Source organism: Biomphalaria glabrata, chromosome 12, assembly GCF_947242115.1.
Source record: "Biomphalaria glabrata chromosome 12, xgBioGlab47.1, whole genome shotgun sequence".
NCBI lineage: Eukaryota > Metazoa > Mollusca > Gastropoda > Planorbidae > Biomphalaria > Biomphalaria glabrata.
In genome coordinates this window covers 1900068-1920547 of record NC_074722.1, presented here as the reverse complement: position 1 = coordinate 1920547, position 20480 = coordinate 1900068, and the positions used below count along the sequence as shown (strand labels likewise).

Here is a 20480-nt window from a genome sequence, read left to right as displayed (position 1 = left end):
AAACAGGGACATCCTAGTACAACATGGCGCCACACATTCATGGAGGTCCTTAGAGCAGGTAGGAAGAGGCTTCAGACATTGCAATGCAAATGACAGATTTTTGTGGAAGCAGCTTGTCGCCCAATGCACCGAACGGCGTGGAAGGATCTAAGTCAATAAGAAAAAGCAGATTAAGTTTTTGAACTAATTTTTTTATAAGCAGTGTGGATACCTCTGAATATACATTTTGTTGTCTTTCAATACCGGAAAAATTGCTTGGCAACGGTGCTTCGCTCAAAGTGCTCCGCCATAATAATTTTTCTACTAACTCTAGGAAGAACCTATTCTAGGGTACAATAAACGTGTTTTTAAAGAATGAAGGGTCAGAATGTAATAAAGATTAATTATGTGTGTACACACACACACACACACATACATACATACATACACACGCACACATATATATATATTGTTATAACCCTAGTGGCGGACTGAAAGGGTTAATGTGTGTGCGGCCTACTGACACACACGATTCAGGCCAATCACACAGGTCAAGGGCTGTTGAACAAGGGACATTACTGCTTGTTCACGCAAATATGACCCATGTTGTGGTCATGTGATCGAGAGCCTTCACGGTAAAGTCCAGGACAGCAAGCAGTAAGGACTGTGTGCTACAAAGTGAGTCCTTGAAATTGTAGCTGTACGAGTCTAGAAGTAGACAGAGAAAGACTTGTAGTCTTTAGTAGGCAGTTCTATTGTACAAGAAAGCATTTGAATTTGATGCGGCCAATTGTGTTGTATTGGCTTCTCATGTAATTGTAAATAAACCGCCACCTTGTTTATCGAAGCTCTTGTTGTCAAGTTCTTGTGTTAGATGTGCTGTTGTGTTTAGCAGTGTTTGCAGAAGGCCTGATAGAGAAGAACGTAACAATATATATTTAAAAATATAAATAAAATGTTTTTTTTTAAATCTCCCCAACCCCTCATCCCGAAAAAATCCTGGCTACGCCCATGACATATATATATATATATATATATATATATATATATATATATATATATATATATATATATATATATATCATGGGCGTAGCCAGGATTTTTTTTCGGGGGGGGGGGGGGTTTGGGGGGTGAATTTTTTTCTCACCCCCCCCCCCCCGACATCCCCCCCCCCGCGAAAAAAAAATTATATGTATTTATGTGTGTGTGTACATAATCTTTATTACATTCTGACCCTTCATTCTTTCGGAAGACGTTTATTGTGCCCTAGAATAGGTTCTTCCATGAGTTAGTGAAAAAATTGTAGATTCCCCGACATTACCAGCAAAGGGGTCTAGGGGAGCGCTAGGAGCTCCCCCAGCGCGGGGCGAAGCCCCGCCGCCAAGCACTATTTCTGATATTGAAAACCAACAAAATGCATATTCTGAGGTATCTACAGTGGATTTTCCTGCTATTAAAAAGTTCTATTTCAAAAACCTAATGTGCTATTCTTACTGACTTAGACCCTCCCTCGTCGTTCGGCGCATTTGCCATCAAGCTGTTTCCATAAAATTGTTGACTCACCGCCATTAATAGCAAGGGGTCTGGGGGAGCGCCAGGAGCTCCCCAGCGCGGGGCGAAGCCCCGCCGCCAAGCACTATTTCTGGTATTGAAAGCCAACAAAATGCATATTCTGAGGTATCTACAGTCCATTTTAATGCTATTAAAAAGTTTTATTTCAAAAACCTAATGTGCTATTCTTACTGACTTAGACCCTCCCACGCCGTTCGGAGCATTTGCCATCAAGCAGTTTCCATAAAAATCTGTCAATGGTAATGTTTGAAGCCTCTTCCCACCTACCATGAGGACCTCATGAATGAGTGGCGTCAAGTTGTACTAGGATATCGTTGCAACTCTTCTTATGCGTAATTCATTTTGTCGGAGAACATGTCCCGCAAACCTCATGCGTCGTTCTCTCACTATCTTACTAAAGGGTCGACTCCCAGTTCGGCATAGGATTTCCTTGATTTAGATCAGATCTCTATAACTGACTCCTAAATTCTGTCTTAGCCATCTTTGTTGAGCTCATAGCATTTTGAGTGCGTAATTTGCTTTTTTTCTTACACTGAAGATGGCGGGGGGTTTAAACTCAAAACCCCTTTGACTACGCTCATAGATTTTAGAGTGAGTAATTTTCTTTTATTTATATTGAAGAGGTACTTTTTAGCTTCAAACTCCATTGGAGGGGAGTTTAAACTCAAAACCCCATAGACTACACTCATAACATTTTTAGTGTATAATTTGCTTTTTTTTTATTATTAAAGAGGTATTTTTTACCTTCAAAACTCAAAACTGAGTCAAAACCCATTTAGCTACGCTCATAACATTTTGAGTGCGTAATTAGCTTTTTTTTATTTGAAAGAGGGGGTTTATCGTAAATTTTAGACGGGGTTTTAAAATCAAAATCTTAACTGTGCTCTTGGAATTAGGGGATTTTCGTTTGCATTTTTTTTTTGTTTTGTTTTATAGAAGAGGGAGAGTTAACTGCAAAAACCCCAGGTAGGGGGTTTAAAACTCAAAACCCCTCATAGGGGGTTTAAAACTCAAAACCCAAAGTAGGGTTTTTTTAACTCGAACCGCTCTGGTAGGGGTTTTAAACTCGAACCCCCCTGGTAGGGGTTTTTAAACTCGAACCCACCTGGTAGGGGTTTTTAAACTCGAACCCCCCTGGTAGGGGTTTTTAAACTCGAACCCCCCTGGTAGGGGTTTTTAAACTCAAAACCCCTTTGGTTGTGCTAGGGCAAGTGATGGTTTAGTATTAAAATCTCACCTAAAATAAACAAAATCAAAGCAAAAAATCAGTCACTAAATTCCGATTCCGATTTGAACCCCAAGAACCCCCCCCCCCCCTGGCTACGCCCATGATATATATATATATATATATAACCCCCACCCCCGGAAAACAAACCCTGGTTATGCCCATGACTTTACAATATTTAAAGTGAATTTGTTGATCTTAGAACGTGAATGCATGGACATGTCAAGATCCACCTTACCAACAAGAAAAAAAAAAAAGCATGAAGATGTTTCTAGAACTGTCGGCCATGTTACATGAGACAAGTGTTCGAGCCATCAACACCTGGACCGTATTTGTTACAACTTGTTTCACCTCAAGCGTAAAGATGTAGAGTATTGTAGACTTAGATTATTCTAGATTGATTCTTGTCTGATGATAGACTGTGCTATCTTCATTCCAAGAGTGTAAGGATGAAGATGTTAGAGCATAAGCAAGACACGAAAATAAACAAAATTCTCGTCACCGCATTTTTTACGATGTTTACTAGTAGAAAAATATAATTTGAAGAATATTTAGAAATAGGCACACATAAGACTAACATCTGTTCTGCAGCCATTCCTGGCCTGAAAATCAAAGCCTCGCCCGCCTCCTTATGCTGTCGTATGCTCGGTGGGAGGCATGTTGCTTCTCCTTCAACTCTTAGCCTTGAGGCTTGGTTTAGGGTTTTTTAAAGATGGTAGCCAGGGGTTTGTGGTCATTTAGAATTGTGACAGGTCTGCCAAAAGTGTAGTGATTGAACCTCTCCTCCCAATAGTTCTTTCTCGACATTAAGCTCATCTCTATTCCGTTGGTGTTAAGGCTCGTGAGGTATACTCCAATGGTTTCCCTTCCTGCATCAAAACGGCACCAAGCTCATCTTGGCTGCTGTGGACCTGAATTTCAAGGGATTGGGCTGCATTATAGAAACCCAGCACCTTGTTATAGAAACCCAGCACCTTGTTATAGAAACCCAGCACCGGGGTTTTCGTTATCATTTCCTTTAATTTCCTAATGGCGACTTCGCATTCCTCGTTCCAATCAAAATCAATTTCGTTCTTGGTGAGTTCCCGCAGAGGGTGTGATATGGATCTTGTCATCATTTGTCTCTTGATTTTTTGTACTAGAGGCTGTGTGACCGTAACGTAACCGAATCGTTTCAGCTAGCATTTGTCAATTCACATTTATTGAGGAGTTACTCCTTTTTGTCAGCCAGAGTGTTGACTTGAAAAAGTAGATATCTGGGAGCTCAATCTCTCTCTTACTCCCTCTGTCTCTCTCTCTCTCTCTTACTCCCTTTGTCTCTCTCTCTCTCTCTCACACACACAGACACTCTCTCTCTTTCACTCTCTCTAACACACTCTCTCTCTCACTCTGTCTCTCTCACACTCTCTCTCTCACACTCTCTCTCTCACTCTGTCTCTCTCACACTCTCTCTCTCACACTCTCTCTCACACACTTTCTCTCTCTCTTGCTCTATTTCTCACGTAGGCAGATGCTCTTTCATTTTTCACTCTCTGTCTCTCTCTTACTCTATTTCTTTTTCTCTCTCTTTCACACACACACACACACTTATTCTCTCTTTCAGTTTGTTTGATGTTTGATGTTTGATATTTGATGTTTGATATTTGATGTTTGATATTTGATGTTTGATATTTGATGTTTGATATTTGATGTTTGATATTTGATATTTGATGTTTGATATTTGATGTTTGATATTTGATGTTTGATATTTTGTGTTTCTTTTCGCACATCTTGTCATTTTACGTTTATTTGCCATCCAAACACGCTCGAGAATAAAACTAGGTCAACGCTTACCTTTCCATTTCCTACACACACACACACACACAATGCGTTTACCTTTCTGTGAACTATACACACATTCCAGACGCTTACCTTTCCATTTTCAGGCGCCTCGCCGTTCCCAAACGTACTGGCCACCACCAAAACCAAAGACTCGTGTTCCAGTTCAATGATGTCATAGTCTTCCATGCAGACAACCTTCAACATACGTGCGTTTTTTAGGAGGCATTTTGATTTAGGAATAAGTGTGCGTGTGTGTTATGTTAGGGTATGTATTATGTTTATGTGTGAGTCAGAGGGAGAGTGTGTCCAAGTGCCTTGATATGTGTGTTTGTGAATATGATCGCGCATGCGTGTGTAAGTAGTTATATCTATGTATATCGTAATGTATCCGTCAATGCAGCATGGTCTAAATATATATTTAATCCCAGATGTTACCCCTAATTACGCATCAAATAAACAAAAATTTTAGTTTTTTTTCAAGTGAATCTCTCAGAGCATAACAATGTAATTTCTAATGATGGTAATCGGCAATTCCAAAGTACTAAAATTAGGTTTCAAGCTAATTCTGAAGATTTGAAGCTACAACTTTGAGCCATAGGTAGCAACTTACAGCCCCTTTCAAAAAATCCTGAGGGCGCTCATGGCTATACGGTTCGCCTCTGAAACAAATACACATAACCGGGAGTGGCCTTACCTTGACCAAAAATGCATGACTGAAAATCTCTGCCAAACTTCTTGCAAAGTTTTCAGATTTCCCAGTCTCTGTGGCGTACAGAATCAGGCACCTGGTCCTCTTTACCATGGCGCGATTCAATAGTTTCGAAAATTCCATCACAACTCTGTGAATTAAAAACGCACTGCTGGGGTTACCAAAAGTATGAGATCTTTTAAAGTGACACATTTCTAGCGAATAAATAGGCACTGGATAGATCAGATGAAGATCAAGCTTTAAGGAAGGGTCCTGGATTACAGATGGTAGGCTAGACAATAATACAACAGTGGTACGCAGGAATCAATTTGACAAACAAAAGCAGCATAGGTACAAAAGTGTTGTTTTTATTAACTCTTTCTCTCCGTAATTATTTTACCACATTCTGGTGGAATCAACGCTGGTATCGTCAATTGGGAGAGAAAGAGTTAACACTTCAAGAGACACAAAAGACAGATGAATTCAACAAATTTGAATTCCCCGAAATTTGAATGCCCCGTAAATGTAAATGCATAATTATGTTTTAAAACCTGGCTATTGTCTTAAAAGAGCTTCTTCTCTTTGATTCTCGTGGTAGGATCGTTGAAACTTCCAAAGAGTGCCAAGGGTCATCCTAGATAAAAGAAAACATTCAAGTAAATTTTTCGATCACACATAATTTCATTTTATGACAACTGCATTAACTCGCTGGCGAATCCAGAAGGTAGGTAATGTGCCGAAGGACAATTACCACCGATAACCAACCTAAACAGAAAATTCTGAACCCGCCATTGCATAAAGTGTACAATTAACATACAAGGGCTAAAATTATAGTCTACATAGGCCTTTAAATTGACTGCGAGACACAATTCGTCTTGACATTTTGGCACCAAAGTAGAGTTAAAAATTCAGCATAAGTGCGCTTGAAAAAAAACAAATGCAGGTTGGAATAACACCTGAGAACAGTCCATGGGACCATCGTATACCAGCCTCAGCTTATTAATTATAGTGTGAGTTTATAGCCCAAAACTAGAAAAAAAAACTTAAAAAAAAAAAAGTTTATCTAAGGGAAGAATTCCACACTTTCAACTACATCTCACTAGAAGTTATTTCCATTTTTTTCATAATACCAAACAAAATAATTAGTTAACAATAATTGGCTAATTTGTTAACTTTTTATTTCTTTCACGTACTGTCTACGCCCTAAGCCCTAATATTTTCCCAGTATCCTGTATGATACCAATTACCATGTAAGCTCTTAACATACTTTTTTGGTTTGATAATACCGTTCAGTTTCGGTAAAGACAGTATCTGATGACCTGCCGATTCTAAGAGGCTATCATCGTTTAACAGTTCACAATAGCAACAACTAGGTTGGAACAACGAAATCCAAATCGTTTATTTCGTATATAAACATAAACGTCCAATCGGATTTTATTAGGAAAACCCGTAGTGATAACGTTTGCACGACTCTTAGCTAGGAATCAGCCATCATTTCGGGGCCCGGGAGGCTTGACCTCTTTAGGGAGGGCTGCATTTTGATATTCGACACCATGACATGAGATAGTGGGCTAATATTTAATATTTAATGTAAATATATATATATATATATATATATATATATATATATATATTTCGAACACTCATATGGGCCCCCCCCCCTCTCAAGCGAGGGATTTTCCAATTCTCCCACCCCTCACCCACCCCCACCATAGCTTCGACATACAGATGCAAGCAATCATTTTCATACATGAGCAAGACTAGACTGAGGTAACAAGTGTCAGCTTCCAAAATGCTGTGCTCATATGTTTTTAGTAGTACAATTAAAAACAAATCAATTAAAATTATTAAATACTTTTAAGGACTAGCAGGAAGTACAAAAGAGTATGGCGCATCTGAAAAAGTGAGAAAAAAAATGGCGCATGGACTCCAAAGGTTGGCCACCCCTTGCAATGACACAAAAAAACAAAGATTTACTGCTGCAGGGGTAAACGACTGTATAGAATATACTAAAAAACATGCTTATATGTAGCCCAGCCGAACCAAGTTAACTTAAAATTCCAAGTTAACTTGGTCCGGCAGGGTTACATATATGCGTGCTTTAGTATTTTCCATACACCCCTGCAATACAGTATTTAATGAAAAGCAGCCAATAGTAGACCAACAATACGTAGGTCACGTTCCATGTTTTGTAGTAAAAATAAGGCCCAAAGATTAGAGGTGGACATGCTGCATTGTTATTGTTACAGAATTATTGTTATTGTTACAGAGTTATTGTTATTGTTACAGAGTTATTGTTATTGTTACAGAGTTATTGTTATTGTTACAGAGTTATTATTATTGTTACAGAGTTATTGTTATTTTTACAGAGTTAGAGACGGATGAGCTTTTTAGCGTGATATGGTCTACCCTTGCGGCTAAGGGCCTCGTACACGACGCTCGCCCAGGGCTTCGCGCACTGCTAAGGCCGCCCCTGCAACCAAGCTAAAATGCACGTGTCCCGATAACTCATAACAAATTTGCATATTTCTACAACCTCTCCTCCCCCCCCCCCCCCGATCCCCACTGACCTGATATTCAAATGATGGCTTCAGTTTATAGAGCAGCATCTCTTGGTGGAAGACCTCCAGAGCACAGCCGCTCATGGGTGGCACCACCCATACCCAGTCGCCGGGGCAGCCACCCCTGAGCTTCTGTTCGTTCTTGATGTGTCTGATGAAGGACTCGCTGGCCTCATGGTGGTCCGATATTGTCACTCCTGCGCACTGTAAACCAGAAAATTAAAACGCCTTTATTTCAAGACTATTTATAGAATGACGTCATTTTGTACAATTGAAAAGAAAAAAAAAAGTCGACTTCCTTGTAAAAAAAAAAAAATACTATCGATTTTAACGTGATGCATTGACATGATCATATGGTCAACACATTATACGCCTTATCTTATCTTAGGAGACACAGATACTGCTTCCAAGAAAAAAAAAAGATGATTATGTCTTCTGTGTTTTCATCAGTCAGTCTAGTCACTCATGTTAATCAACGACTTAAATTCTCCTGGCTGAATCAGGCAACCCAAGCTTTGCACTACGAGTCGAACCCAGTCCCCTAAATGAGGTACTACTGTCTGTAGCATAATGCTATGCACTTTTAACTTCCGACTCTATATTATATTTATAGGGGCCTTAATTGATTCATTTATTGATTCAAGACGGTGATTCTTATTCTCCCTCTTGCCGTGGACAAATAATACGAAAATTTAAGCTTTTATCTCGTACTTTGGATCTAGGACAATTGGGGTATTTTCGTAATCTAGACCGAAGCGGTTAAAATGACCATATACGATTCTATATTCGCAATTTCAACCCAATATTTCTATAAATGACGACATTGAACACAAATGTGCACTTCCTGTTTGGTCCAGCGTATAGGGTTAATTTAACTCTTTCTCCCAATCATTATGTTCCTTGTTCCGATAGAATTATTCATTTTGCTGATTCTTAGTTCGCTATCCAGTTCTGATTAAGCTTAAATAACTTTTTATGGTTTGAGGCTATTGGCACTGACAACAATGTCAAAGTTTGGATGGTTGATGTCAATATTTTGGGAAAAATAGTCAAAATGAAGATTGACACTTGAGCACAAGCTAATGTGATATCAAAGTCAACGTGGAAAACTTTAGAAACTGATACTCAGTTAAAGAATTCAAATACTACTCTACGAGCATTAGGGGATGAAGCATTAAAACTGAAGGGAGTTTATCGGTCACATTTAACTCTTTCTCTCCTAACCGCCGATACCAACGTTGATTCCATCGGAATGTGGTAAATAATTACGGAGAGAAAGAGTTAAAGTAGACGATGTGGAGGTCAAAGGTGATCTGTCTGTGATCAAGAACGAAATAAACCCAGTTTTAGGTATAAAGACATCTATTGCTTTGAAACTTATTGAAGCGTAAGAAAACGTCAAAGTACATAATGTCAAGCAACAGAATGAAGTTCCACGAGAATTGATGCAGAGAAATCAACTAACAACAACTTGTACGTCAGGTTCTCAATTGCATGAAGAAGTTAAACTATTACGTGGTCAAGAGCAATCGAGTCCACATGATGATATGCTTACGAAAACTCATGACGCAACGGAAAAGTTTCCTGGAAGTGATCAGAAGATAAAAGAAATTCTTCGCAAAACTGAATCTGATGTAAAACTGAAGTTAATGATCAATCATGTCAGAAAAGGATGGCCAAGGTTTAAAAATCAAGTGCATGAAACAGTGAAAGTGTACTGGTCATTTAAAGACAGTATTCATGAAGAGAATGGAATATTGTTTTAGGAGAACAGAATTATAATTCCTTCAAGTATGAGAAATGAAATTCTCAACAAGTTGCACATAGGGCATTTTGGTCTAACATAAATGACCTACTTGATAGCTATAGAGGACCGCTATGTTGACTTCCACTAAAACCCTGTCCTTCCATAGTGATGCCGTCGTTGTAGTATCCAGTTCAAGTTTATCAGCAATCGGCTGCAAAGTAAAAATAAAAAAAAAAAATTAAGATGGTTACATAGAAAGTTTGTCTGGAAACACAAACTCAAAATCGGCCCCCGAAGTTGTCCACCCAGGCAGGTAAAAAGGCAGGTTTCAATATTTTCAGAAAAAAAAATCAGAATGAAATTCTATCAAAGGCAAATGACAGAGAAGAATGGAGAAAGAAGGTTAGCAGATCTTGTGTGGTGCCCCAACGGTCCAGCAGACTAATAGTCAGGTGAAAGAGAAAGAAATTTCGATTTGTACCTGGCCTAATTAATGTAATATAATGACTATGTAATTGATCTAATTGTTCTGTAAAGGATAAATTTCTTATTCAAAACCTCAAAAAAAAACTAAAGTCCGTAAAAACAATTCTCCCCTTCCTTTAGTTTCGTTTTTTCATGGGCAGTTCAGCATTGCAGTTCACGCGATAATATGAAAAGCTACTTATCAATTGTTGTTTTAAATTATGTTCCACTTATTTGCATACTAAATAGATGTTTTTGTCTTTAATAATAAACGTCAGAATTTGTTTTTGTGATTATAGTAGTTAATAGGACAGAACTTTTACACTAAAACCAAATATCGTTTGCATAAATGTGTTTAAAATACGGTAAATAGTCATCCCGCTTACTAAATACCCTCCGTGTTTGTTACTATTAATAGTGAATATTTGTAAACATGGAGTATTTTTATGAAAAAACTGCTTGCATAGTTGATTTTTTAAATTTAATTTCTCGCTTTCAGAAAAAAAAGAGAGTAGCCGTTGCATCATAACTTTGAATGGTCTAAAATATCATGATGTCATAATTTCACTATCTTTTCTAGTTTACGAGATCTAAAGGGAACAGACGGACGGACTGACAGACAGACCAAACCAAACCAAAGCTATGTATCCTATCTTCTACTAGCCCGTACACGTTCATTGAAGACAGACTTTGCTAAATCCTTTTGTATTCCTGGCTGATTCAGGCAATACATTTCATACGGAAATATTAGCACTTAAAACGAATTCGCCCTGGCATCAGTGGAGTAGCTCCTGGAAATCTCTTGAAAATGCAAAATATACGAAAAAGTCCTGGAAATCACCGGAAGTTGCATGTACAAATACAAGTGTGTTGCACATTCAAATACAAGTGTGTTGCACGTACAAATACAAGTGTGTTGCACATTCAAATACAAGTGTGTTGCATGTACAAATACAAGTGTGTTGCACGTTCAAATACAAGTGTGTTGCACATACAAATACAAAGTGTGTTGCACGTTCAAATACAAGTGTGTTGCACGTACAAATACAAGTGTGTTGCACATATAAATACAAGTGTGTTGCACGTTCAAATACAAGTGTGTTGCACATACAAATGCAAGTATGTTGCACATTCAAATACAAGTGTGTTGCACATACAAATACAAGTGTGTTGCGCATACAAATACAAGTGTGTTGCACATTCAAATACAAGTGTGTTGCACATACAAATACAAGTGTGTTGCACATACAAATACAAGTGTGTTGCACATTCAAATACAAGTGTGTTGCACATACAAATACAAGTGTGTTGCACATACAAATACAAGTGTGTTGCACATACAAATACAAGTGTGTTGCACATACAAATACAAGTGTATGTGTGAGTCAGCTGTGCCTAAAAAAAATTAAAAATTTACCTCCAATAAATTATATCTGTTAGCGTCACAGAAATCCCGGGCACCGATCTCCGTGCCCATGTACCAGCCGTTGAAAGGGCAAGCCGTGAACTCAAGACCTCCGCAGTCGAACAGCATCTTGGAGACACCAGGTAGGGCGAACCACTGAAGTCTCAAATCAGCGAACCAAGGATACCTGATGGAGAGAGGACATCAAAACGTGTCAAGGTTTTCCAAAGAATGTACGACGTGGCATCTAGCTATTGTTTCTACTAAGGCTGACTATATTTGGGGAGGTAAACTAAGATTCTAAAATATGACACTCGTTAAAAAACAGTTTTCTTTTTCTAACGTAGTATACAGGGGCGGACTGGCTATATGGGCATTTGGGCCAATTCCCGGTGGGCTGGTACTCAAATGGGCCTAAAGGGTCTCATGAATGCCATTACGACACGCATTAAATTGTTAAAGGTTTAATAATATTATCATATATAAGGGGCTATATGGGCGTCATGTTAAAAACATTTTTTACAGACTATATTACTAATTTAATCTCACACATTTTCAAAAAATAATGTAATAGCCCACATCCATTGACAGTGCTATTAGTAGGCTTCATCCTTTTAGGGCCTACAAACATAGCGATTAAAAAGCAACAAAAGGCCTATATGTCTTATAAAGATATAGAGCATACATACAGTTATCAATACATTATAAAAAAATAACATAATGATTTTGAGAACAGATAGGCCTATAATTGGAGGCCCATCATATGATATACAATTTATGGGCTGTACTGTACAGAAATGCTTAAGTGTATTTTGACATCCAGTCCGCCCCTGGTAGTATATAAGTATAAATACAGGAATAAAGAATGTTAGGGCGTCCATAAGTTGTTTACTTCTTGTAAAACCTATTTTTGTGGATCCGTTAATGAAATTAATTTGATAAATTTGTATTCTTACTTGGAATGCTGTTTATGTATACTAATTCTATGCTTTCAATTCGGATAAGAATATTCAATTTTACTACCAAGAGGATTTCTACTTGCCCTTTTAAAAATCCACATATTGATGCTGGGTTATCGAACTTGAAGTCTGAAAGTGCTAAACCGAAATAACCACACAACTCCAACGCCACAATAGGCAAAAAGAATAAGTTTACACATTTGTGTGTGTGTGTTTGTGTGTGTGCTTTTGTATCTGTAATTTGTACGTGATCATGTGAGTGTGAGTGTGTATGTTTCCTTCGCGTTTGTGTGTGATTAGACTTGTGTACAATGCATTTTGTTTTAGTACTTACTTAGGGTGTTTGATTTTCACTTCTAAAACAATGTCTTCTGGAATGTCAAAACAATGGGGCTCAGAGCCAGGGGCGGACACAACAAGAGGCAGGACGTCGAATCTCCCGTATTTGGGTTTCCAGCCAAGTTTGATGCATTGCTTTTAAACAGTTAAAAATTAAGAAAAAAAAACACAAAAAAAAAAGCATTTCGAAGTTCAATATTTAAAAGTACCAAGTTTACATTCTATGTAGAAACAGACTTCAATTACTTCAGTAATGAGACAATAAGAACCATTTAGAAACAAATTGATTTTACAAAGGGCATCTATTTATTGCTGCTTCATGCTTAATGCGCCCAGGTTGAACTCTTTTGTGGACCGGTGGGGGAGAGGCCCACATTGCACAGTCCATAGCGGCACTTGCAAAACTCAAAAAACAATATGGAAAGACAAAGACATAGCCCTCGGCACCAAAATCAGACTGATGCGCTCCCTGGTCATGGCCACATTTTTAGATGCTTGTGAGTCTTGGACGCTGACTGCAGAGCTAGAGTGGAGGATCCTAGCAATGGAATTGAGATGCTACAGAAGGATCCTAGGTATCACATTCAAAGACCGCATCACAAACCAAGAGATTAGAGACAGGGTTACTACAGCGATTTGACCCCACGATAACCTGTGTGTGTGTGTGTATGTATGAGATAAGTACTACGAAACTGATCAGAGTGTAGGGCCTTGTGACTTGTGCTTATTCCGCACCAGGAGAGACTTCTTTTTAACTGGTACGGAAATTCAGTTTAACCGTGACCTAACCTTATCGTTAGATAGCTAACCCTAAACCAAGATCTTACTTCAGTAAACTCCAAACTCGCTGGATCTCCCACGATCGTGTCGTCGTCCATTTTGTAGCCCGCATACCTTATAAACTGGCCATTCCAGACACGGAAGTCCTGTCTGCCTTTCATACGTTGGGGAAACACGGTTATAGAAGACCTGGATTACAAAAGCGTCAATACATCATTATTATCTTTGTGACTATAATAACACGGATTTAAGGTGGTAGTAATTTACGCAATGCATTTTGGGAGATGACGTCGAAAACTTGAATGAAATACTACGAATACGGCTCCTTTTGTCTCGAAAGGCAATGGATGCCCCCCCCCCCCAGATGAGTCACTGGTTTTGGTTTTAAGCAGTGATATTAAAACTTCAAATACTGCAGGTGTGAGCGTAGTAAAACATTGCTAACGTCTGTTCGCTAACACAAAGGGAAGATATTTTTCTTAGTAATCGTGATTTTTGTTGCCCTTTTTTTTTTTTTTTTTTTGCTGATGTAATCAGTATTTGCAGTCAAATTTGATTTATTGTCTAAGGTAGTACCAAGGTGTTTAAAAGTTTGCACTATTTCAATGTTTTCTCCAGCCACGTAAACAATATCATTTTCATAATAAAATCAATATTTCTTTTTTGACATTTAATAATAAAAAATTATCTTTACAGTATTTTTCAACGCGTTTTATTTCTGTGACAAAATCATTTAAGTCTGAGCTCTCTGAGAGCAGGGCAAGGAGAGCTGCATCATCAGCGAATGTTTTTGAGGGACATTTTCCTGGTTTGGCTATAGCTGCAAGGCGACACAGGTTTGAATTCAGTTTCGACATTTAAGTTCCGTAGACAGCTAAGGCTAACGAGTCCCTACTGTTAGGAGCTTATAATGTAGACAAGAGTTACTCGCCTTGGACCCTTTTCCTGTTAGTAAAAACACTTTTCGCCGGACCCAATATCTGAGAGACACTTGAAGGCTGTTGGAGGCTTTTAGAGGCGCATGATATTGGAAGTATTTAATATTCCACTTCCGGCAAAAAAAAAAAAAAAAAAACCTTTCTCATGTACACAACACAAAGTAATGAAATGTCAGTTTTGGCCTCACAGTCAAACTCTCACCTTAAGTTTCCGCCATTGGTAGCGTACTTAATGTGATTACACAAGGCAAGGTACATCTCCAGGGGCGTGTTAATATGTCGAGCGTCAAACACCTGGCAGGATTAAACTTCACAATTTTAAATTAAGTTCTCATTTTCTCCACTTGACGACAAGGACTGATCATTCTAAACCGTTTACATGTGTGAAAGGGGCACAGGTGTGTTAATAGTAGGGGTGCCCATAGATCACGTGGGTCTATGAAACAAATATCTATTAAGTAGAAAATTAAGATTTATGTGTTAAAAACTTGCATGGGACATATCACAAAATGAGCTTCTTACAAATTTCGCTTAAGTTTTTCTCTCTCTTTCTCTGAGATAAGCTTTTAAGAAGTTATATAAGTGGGCAGTGGCGTCACTAGTGTGAGTGGGGTGTTCACATTGCTTCCCAGACCACTAGCTGGGGGGGGGGGGTAGTGATCTAGTTTTTCTTTCCATAGCGATGTACCATAAGCAAAAAAAAAAAAAGTGTTTCATGCCAAGTTATGGGAAATAGGCGAGACTAATTAATGTCTCTCATACGAAGTCAAACTTAAGCGTTGTTTGTCACGCCGGTTTTCTTAAGTGGATGTTGACCTGAGGCCTAACGCTGGAGATTGAAATTGGTCATATACGAACTAAACCATTGTAGGCAGGGCCGGACTTAACCATTGCGGGGCCCTATGCAAAAAGAAATGATCGGGGCCTAGTTTGGGTAGGGATACGGACAATAAGTGAAATTTAAGAGTTTGTATTAGAAAATAAATTCGTCTTGGCATTTTATTCATTCTTTACTACGTACAGAATTACTTAGCGAGCCTTGCGTGTAGCAAAGTCATACAATATATCATAAAAAGTATGTTTCCTACATAGATCACGCTCAATAGCAAGAATTATCAAATGTTTCAATCTATTTTCGAGAATAGTTGACCTCAAGTAATTCTTCATTAGTTTGAGGTGCGAGAAGCTTCTTTCACTAGATTACACCTTTACGGGTATTGTATAATGCAGTTTTTTTTTAATCGCGCGTAGTATTGGCATTTTCCATATTGAATGACACCCCAAAATGACAATTTTGTCTATATTTCAGGAGATTTTATGAGTTTTCAAAAGACTTATAATTTTCGGAGATTTTCAGGACTTTTTCCGTATATTTTGCAATTTCAGATTTCCAGGAGATCCTGGTAAATCAGGAAGCCGCGGGAAATCTGTAATAAGTTATAAAATGGTTTAATTTAATAATTTACTCATAAAATTAGTGCGGGTCACATAGGTTGCAATGGCCTAAGGCCGGCCCTGATTGTAGGCGTAATCTATCTTATCTAATAAAAATGAAATAGGACGTCCCTGAGTGCACCCAGCTCTAATGGGTACCTGACTATAGTTGGGGCAATTAAAGGCAGCTGGTCGTTGTGCTGGCCACACGACACCATGCTCGTTAACCGTTGCCCAAAGAAACAGATGACTTTGAACTAATCTGCCCTATAGATCTTTTTTTTTTAATTTAATTTACTTACTGGGAACGGGGCCAAGGTAAAAAAAAAAATGACACCACGGAGCCAAGTAAAAAAATGACACCAGGGAGCCAGGTAAAAAAAATGACACCAGTGAGTCAGGTATAAAAAAATGACACCACGGAGCCAGGTAAAAAAAATGACACCACAGAGCCAGGTAAAAAAAATGATACCACGGAGCCAGGTAAAAAAAAATGACACCACGGAGCCAGGTAAAAAAAATGACACCACGGAGCCAGGTAAAAAACACCATGACACCACGGAGCCAGGTAAAAAAATGACACCACGGAGCCAGGTAAAAAGAAACACCACGGAGTCAGGTAAAAACATGACACCACGGAGCCAGTTTTATAAAAACATAACACCACGGAGCCAGTTTTATAAAAACATAACACCACGGAGCCAGTTTTATAAAAACATAACACCACGGAGCCAGTTTTATAAAAACATAACACCAGGGAGCCATGTAAAAGAAAGCGAGGAATCTACACGAGAAGATTCATTGATATCATATTTGAACCAGGTCATACGACATCGAATCATTTGAGTACAGCAGACGACAAAGATTTGTTTTTAAAAAAAAACGTGAGTATTTGTACTCATTTCAGTTTTTAAGCCTTTATTGCTAAACGGTTTCTTTTTTTATATACAGTGTATATAGTGAAGCTCGCTTGCAGGTCTGTGGCGCTAAAGTTCCACAGAATTCTAAACTATAAACATACAGTATACAACTGTTTTCTCTCCCTTCTTGTTTCTGATAGCCATAGATTGGGTCATAAAGACAGCAACAGACCAGAAGCGAAACGGTATGCAGTGGACACTGTGGAAACAGCCAGACGACACCGACCTTGCTGCTCACCTGGATCTTCCTACTCACACACAACAGCAAATGCCGGAAAAGATAAGCCTCGTTGCGAACTATTCAGCTAGAATAGATCGTACCTTAAAAAGAGGGAGGAACAAGGAAAAAAAAAAGGGGGGGGGTGGGGAAGGCTCAGGAATACATGGCGCCACGTTTTGGACGCTAATGCCAACAGGGCCGGTGATAACAATTGCGTTGCCCTATGCCAAACTGATTGCGCGGGGCCTAGTCTGGGTAGAGAAAAAGGATAATAAGTGAAAATTAAGATTTTGTATTAGAAAAAAATTCGACTTTGAGTTTTATTCATTCTTTACTACGTACAAAATTGAGATCAAATTAACTTTACTCTACGTTACGGACCTTGCAACCTATGGCGCATTTATATGCCGGTGACTATAAAAATAAATAAAGTTTTGGAAATTCCGATTCAGATAAAAATTCGCCCGATTATTACATTTTTAACATGAAAGCTGACAATGCCTTTTTTTTTCTTTTATCGCGTGTAGGATTGGTGTTTTCTGCAATGAATGACACCCACAAATGACAATTTTGTCTGTTTTCAGGAGATTTTTATGAGTTTTCAAGAGATTTTAATAAATTCGGATTTCATCAAATTTTTCGTATATATTTTGCAGTTTAATAATTACACCTAGAATTAGCGCGGGGTCAATGAAAGCGCTGGGCAGACTGCGACCACATAGTTTGCAGTGGCCTAAGACCGGCCCTGGATGCCAAGCAGACGGACAAAACGTCTGGACAGTTGGAGTGGTCTATGCCCCAACGGGACCACAGGCAAAGGTGAGATGAATTATAAGTTCTTAAACAAAATCCTACTAGCAACATGAAGCAAATGATTTGTCACGAGAGGCCAAAGTGGGAAAAAGCCAGACAAACATAGTATGTTGACCAGGTCTCAATTATAAAATCCATATCTTCAGCTTTGAGACCTGCAATTTCAGAAGCGGATACGTCTTGATGCACGCAAACTTTTCGAAACTTTTTAATGTTCTTTTTTTAGTACACTTAAGCCTCATGACCTATATATATATATATATATATATATATATATATATTACTTTACATCTGTATTTCTTTTGTTTATCTGTCATACCATTGCGCTATAAAGGGGCCATTAATTTTATAAAGTGAACACCAAACAAAATAAAAAAAACTCTCCTGAGCATAGTAAAAAAAAAAAAAAAGTAAAGTTTCCCTTTCAGACCTTGCGATCCATGGGGCAGATAATGTTAAGGTCACTCAGCCACCGCCGCTCCCCCTCTCCTGATCCTGCCAAGCGATAAATATGTTGTGCGGACGTCCTAAACGGACGATGTCTGAAGATACTACCTGGAGTTTGCTCCACTGAATTCTACCAATACATCGAGGTGCATTTCTCCAGGCCGTTTTGGCGCCGAATGAGAGCTCAGCAAATGTAAGCTCATACGTTTCGTTCCGCTCGATGCAGTGCTGGACTTCTTTTAGTCTCTTATGATGAGCAGGTGTATTCTGTCTATCGGTCCGTTTGTTGATCAATTCAGCAGGTAGGGTTAGGGTTTGAGGTTAAGGGGTTTCAAAAACAAAACCAAAACCATTAGTGCTTAGTATTATTTACAGGCTCTACTACATTGAAAATATAACAGATTTATTTCTTGAAAAAGAATAAGATTAAGGCTTTAAAGGTCGCCGCCGAAAAAATAAATGTTTTCGAAAAATAATATTTAAAAACAATTCATATATAAGTTATTAATTTTGTTCAATACGCCTGTTTGAAACTTCGTTTTATTAAAGAACTATAATACAAAGCCCTGAACCAAAAAAAAAAAATCAGAAGAAGGAAAAGAAATTATGTAAACCAATTAGATTGTAATCAATTTTTTATTTATTTTAAGGATAAAGTATAAAATTGTGAGTTACACACCAAAAGTCATTTATACAATAGAACAATCTCAGATTGAGTAGAGGTTGGGAAAAGGCGACCAGAAAAAAAAAATTTGGTTTCAGAACTCATCTCAATTGTTACTCTTTAACTAAAAAATTTCGTGTAAATTCTAAATAAGTTTTTTTTTAATTATGTTATATATGTGACTGCTGATCTGCTGCTGAGCGACCACTAAGTTAAGTTAGACAGACTGCAACCATAGGGGAAACTGGTTCAAGAACAGATAAATAACTGACGACAATTAAAAGACAAATCGGAAACACACGAGGAGCAGACACTGACATGTGCAGTTTGCCTAGTTTCACTTGCAGCAGTTATTTTAAGATCCGCCAAACATTCAAAGATCTTCTCAAAGTTATGCTTTAAAGCGCGAATGAAATCAATTCTTTACATTGGTAGTCTTTACCCGATCGTTCATTTTCGTAATAACAAAAATATTTCCAAAATGACTTCGGGTATATATCATTCCTTAAGAAATTATTCAACCGAGCGAGGCTAGGTCACCTGGTTGAATCATAACACTAGCATAATTATGCCTGATTCTATTTGTATAGCATTCACGGTGCCGCCGCTGCGGGGAAGAAGAGGAAACTGTGCCTCATATTCTGTTTGACTGCCCCAGACTGGCTGATCTCCGCCTCGATAGGTCTGGGAAACCAAAAATTCTCGACCTGTATGGTGACATATACGCACTACGCAAGACAGCGGGGTTTCTGTCCAGGGCTTTTGCCAGAGAGGATTTGAGCCTCTCAAGCCCTCACTCAAATGGAGTTTGATGATGATGATGATTTGTATAGCATTTTCACGTAAATTAAGATAAATAAAAATAAAATAAATGTGTAAGTCTTTGCAAAATGAATGTCTTTGTGTTAAAGGGAGAGAATCAATTATTATTTTAATAAACTAGATTATTCGACAATATTTTTAGTCTGAAACTAAACGCCAAACCTTTATTAGCTTACAAAGCTTACCAGCCAAGAAACTGACCATCCACAAATGTGACCAACCACGAAACTGACCAATTACGAAACTGACTGACCTTTTGATGTCATCATAATACTGGTTTATAAAGTCGGTCGCGTGAGACAGGAGCTCTTCCTTTGTCCTGGGAGTGTCAGAAAGATGGTCAGCGTCTACTTGCATCAGCGAACCCATACATCTCTTGGAGTTGCAAGAGATGTTCTGGAAAATGCAACAAAGGAGCCATTACATACCTCTAACCAGTGCATTTACACAAAATCTTCAAGCCTTCATGGCACCATATTTTTTATAAAATAAAAAGGGCCGAAACATCATGACACAAACTTTTGACATAACGTCATCAGAATGAGCCAGGGGCGGACTGGCTATAATGTTTATTTGTAAAATGTTTTACATGTTTCGGATGTTCCTTCAGAGTTGAAGATAATTACTTCCTAGTCCAAACCTCCCGCAGGACGACGGGGAATGGGAGCGGGCAGGGTTTGA

At 38.4% G+C, this 20480-nt stretch overlaps 1 protein-coding gene across 2 annotated transcripts in view; it reads right to left on the bottom strand.

Annotated features, from left to right (window-relative positions):
* Positions 1-20480, bottom strand: part of LOC129921988 (nitric oxide synthase-like) — a 74824-nt gene that overhangs the window by 48890 nt on the left and 5454 nt on the right. For both annotated transcript variants that reach the window (XM_056005603.1, XM_056005602.1), the window contains exons 3-13: positions 20053-20195; positions 18422-18584; positions 14682-14773; positions 13589-13730; positions 12757-12896; positions 11476-11650; positions 9703-9804; positions 7856-8050; positions 5837-5919; positions 5292-5436; positions 4688-4792 (exon numbers count right to left, since the gene is read on the bottom strand). In XM_056005603.1, coding sequence (XP_055861578.1) covers positions 4688-4792; positions 5292-5436; positions 5837-5919; positions 7856-8050; positions 9703-9804; positions 11476-11650; positions 12757-12896; positions 13589-13730; positions 14682-14773; positions 18422-18584; positions 20053-20195 — 1485 coding nt within the window. The remainder of the gene's footprint in view (positions 1-4687; positions 4793-5291; positions 5437-5836; positions 5920-7855; positions 8051-9702; positions 9805-11475; positions 11651-12756; positions 12897-13588; positions 13731-14681; positions 14774-18421; positions 18585-20052; positions 20196-20480) is intronic.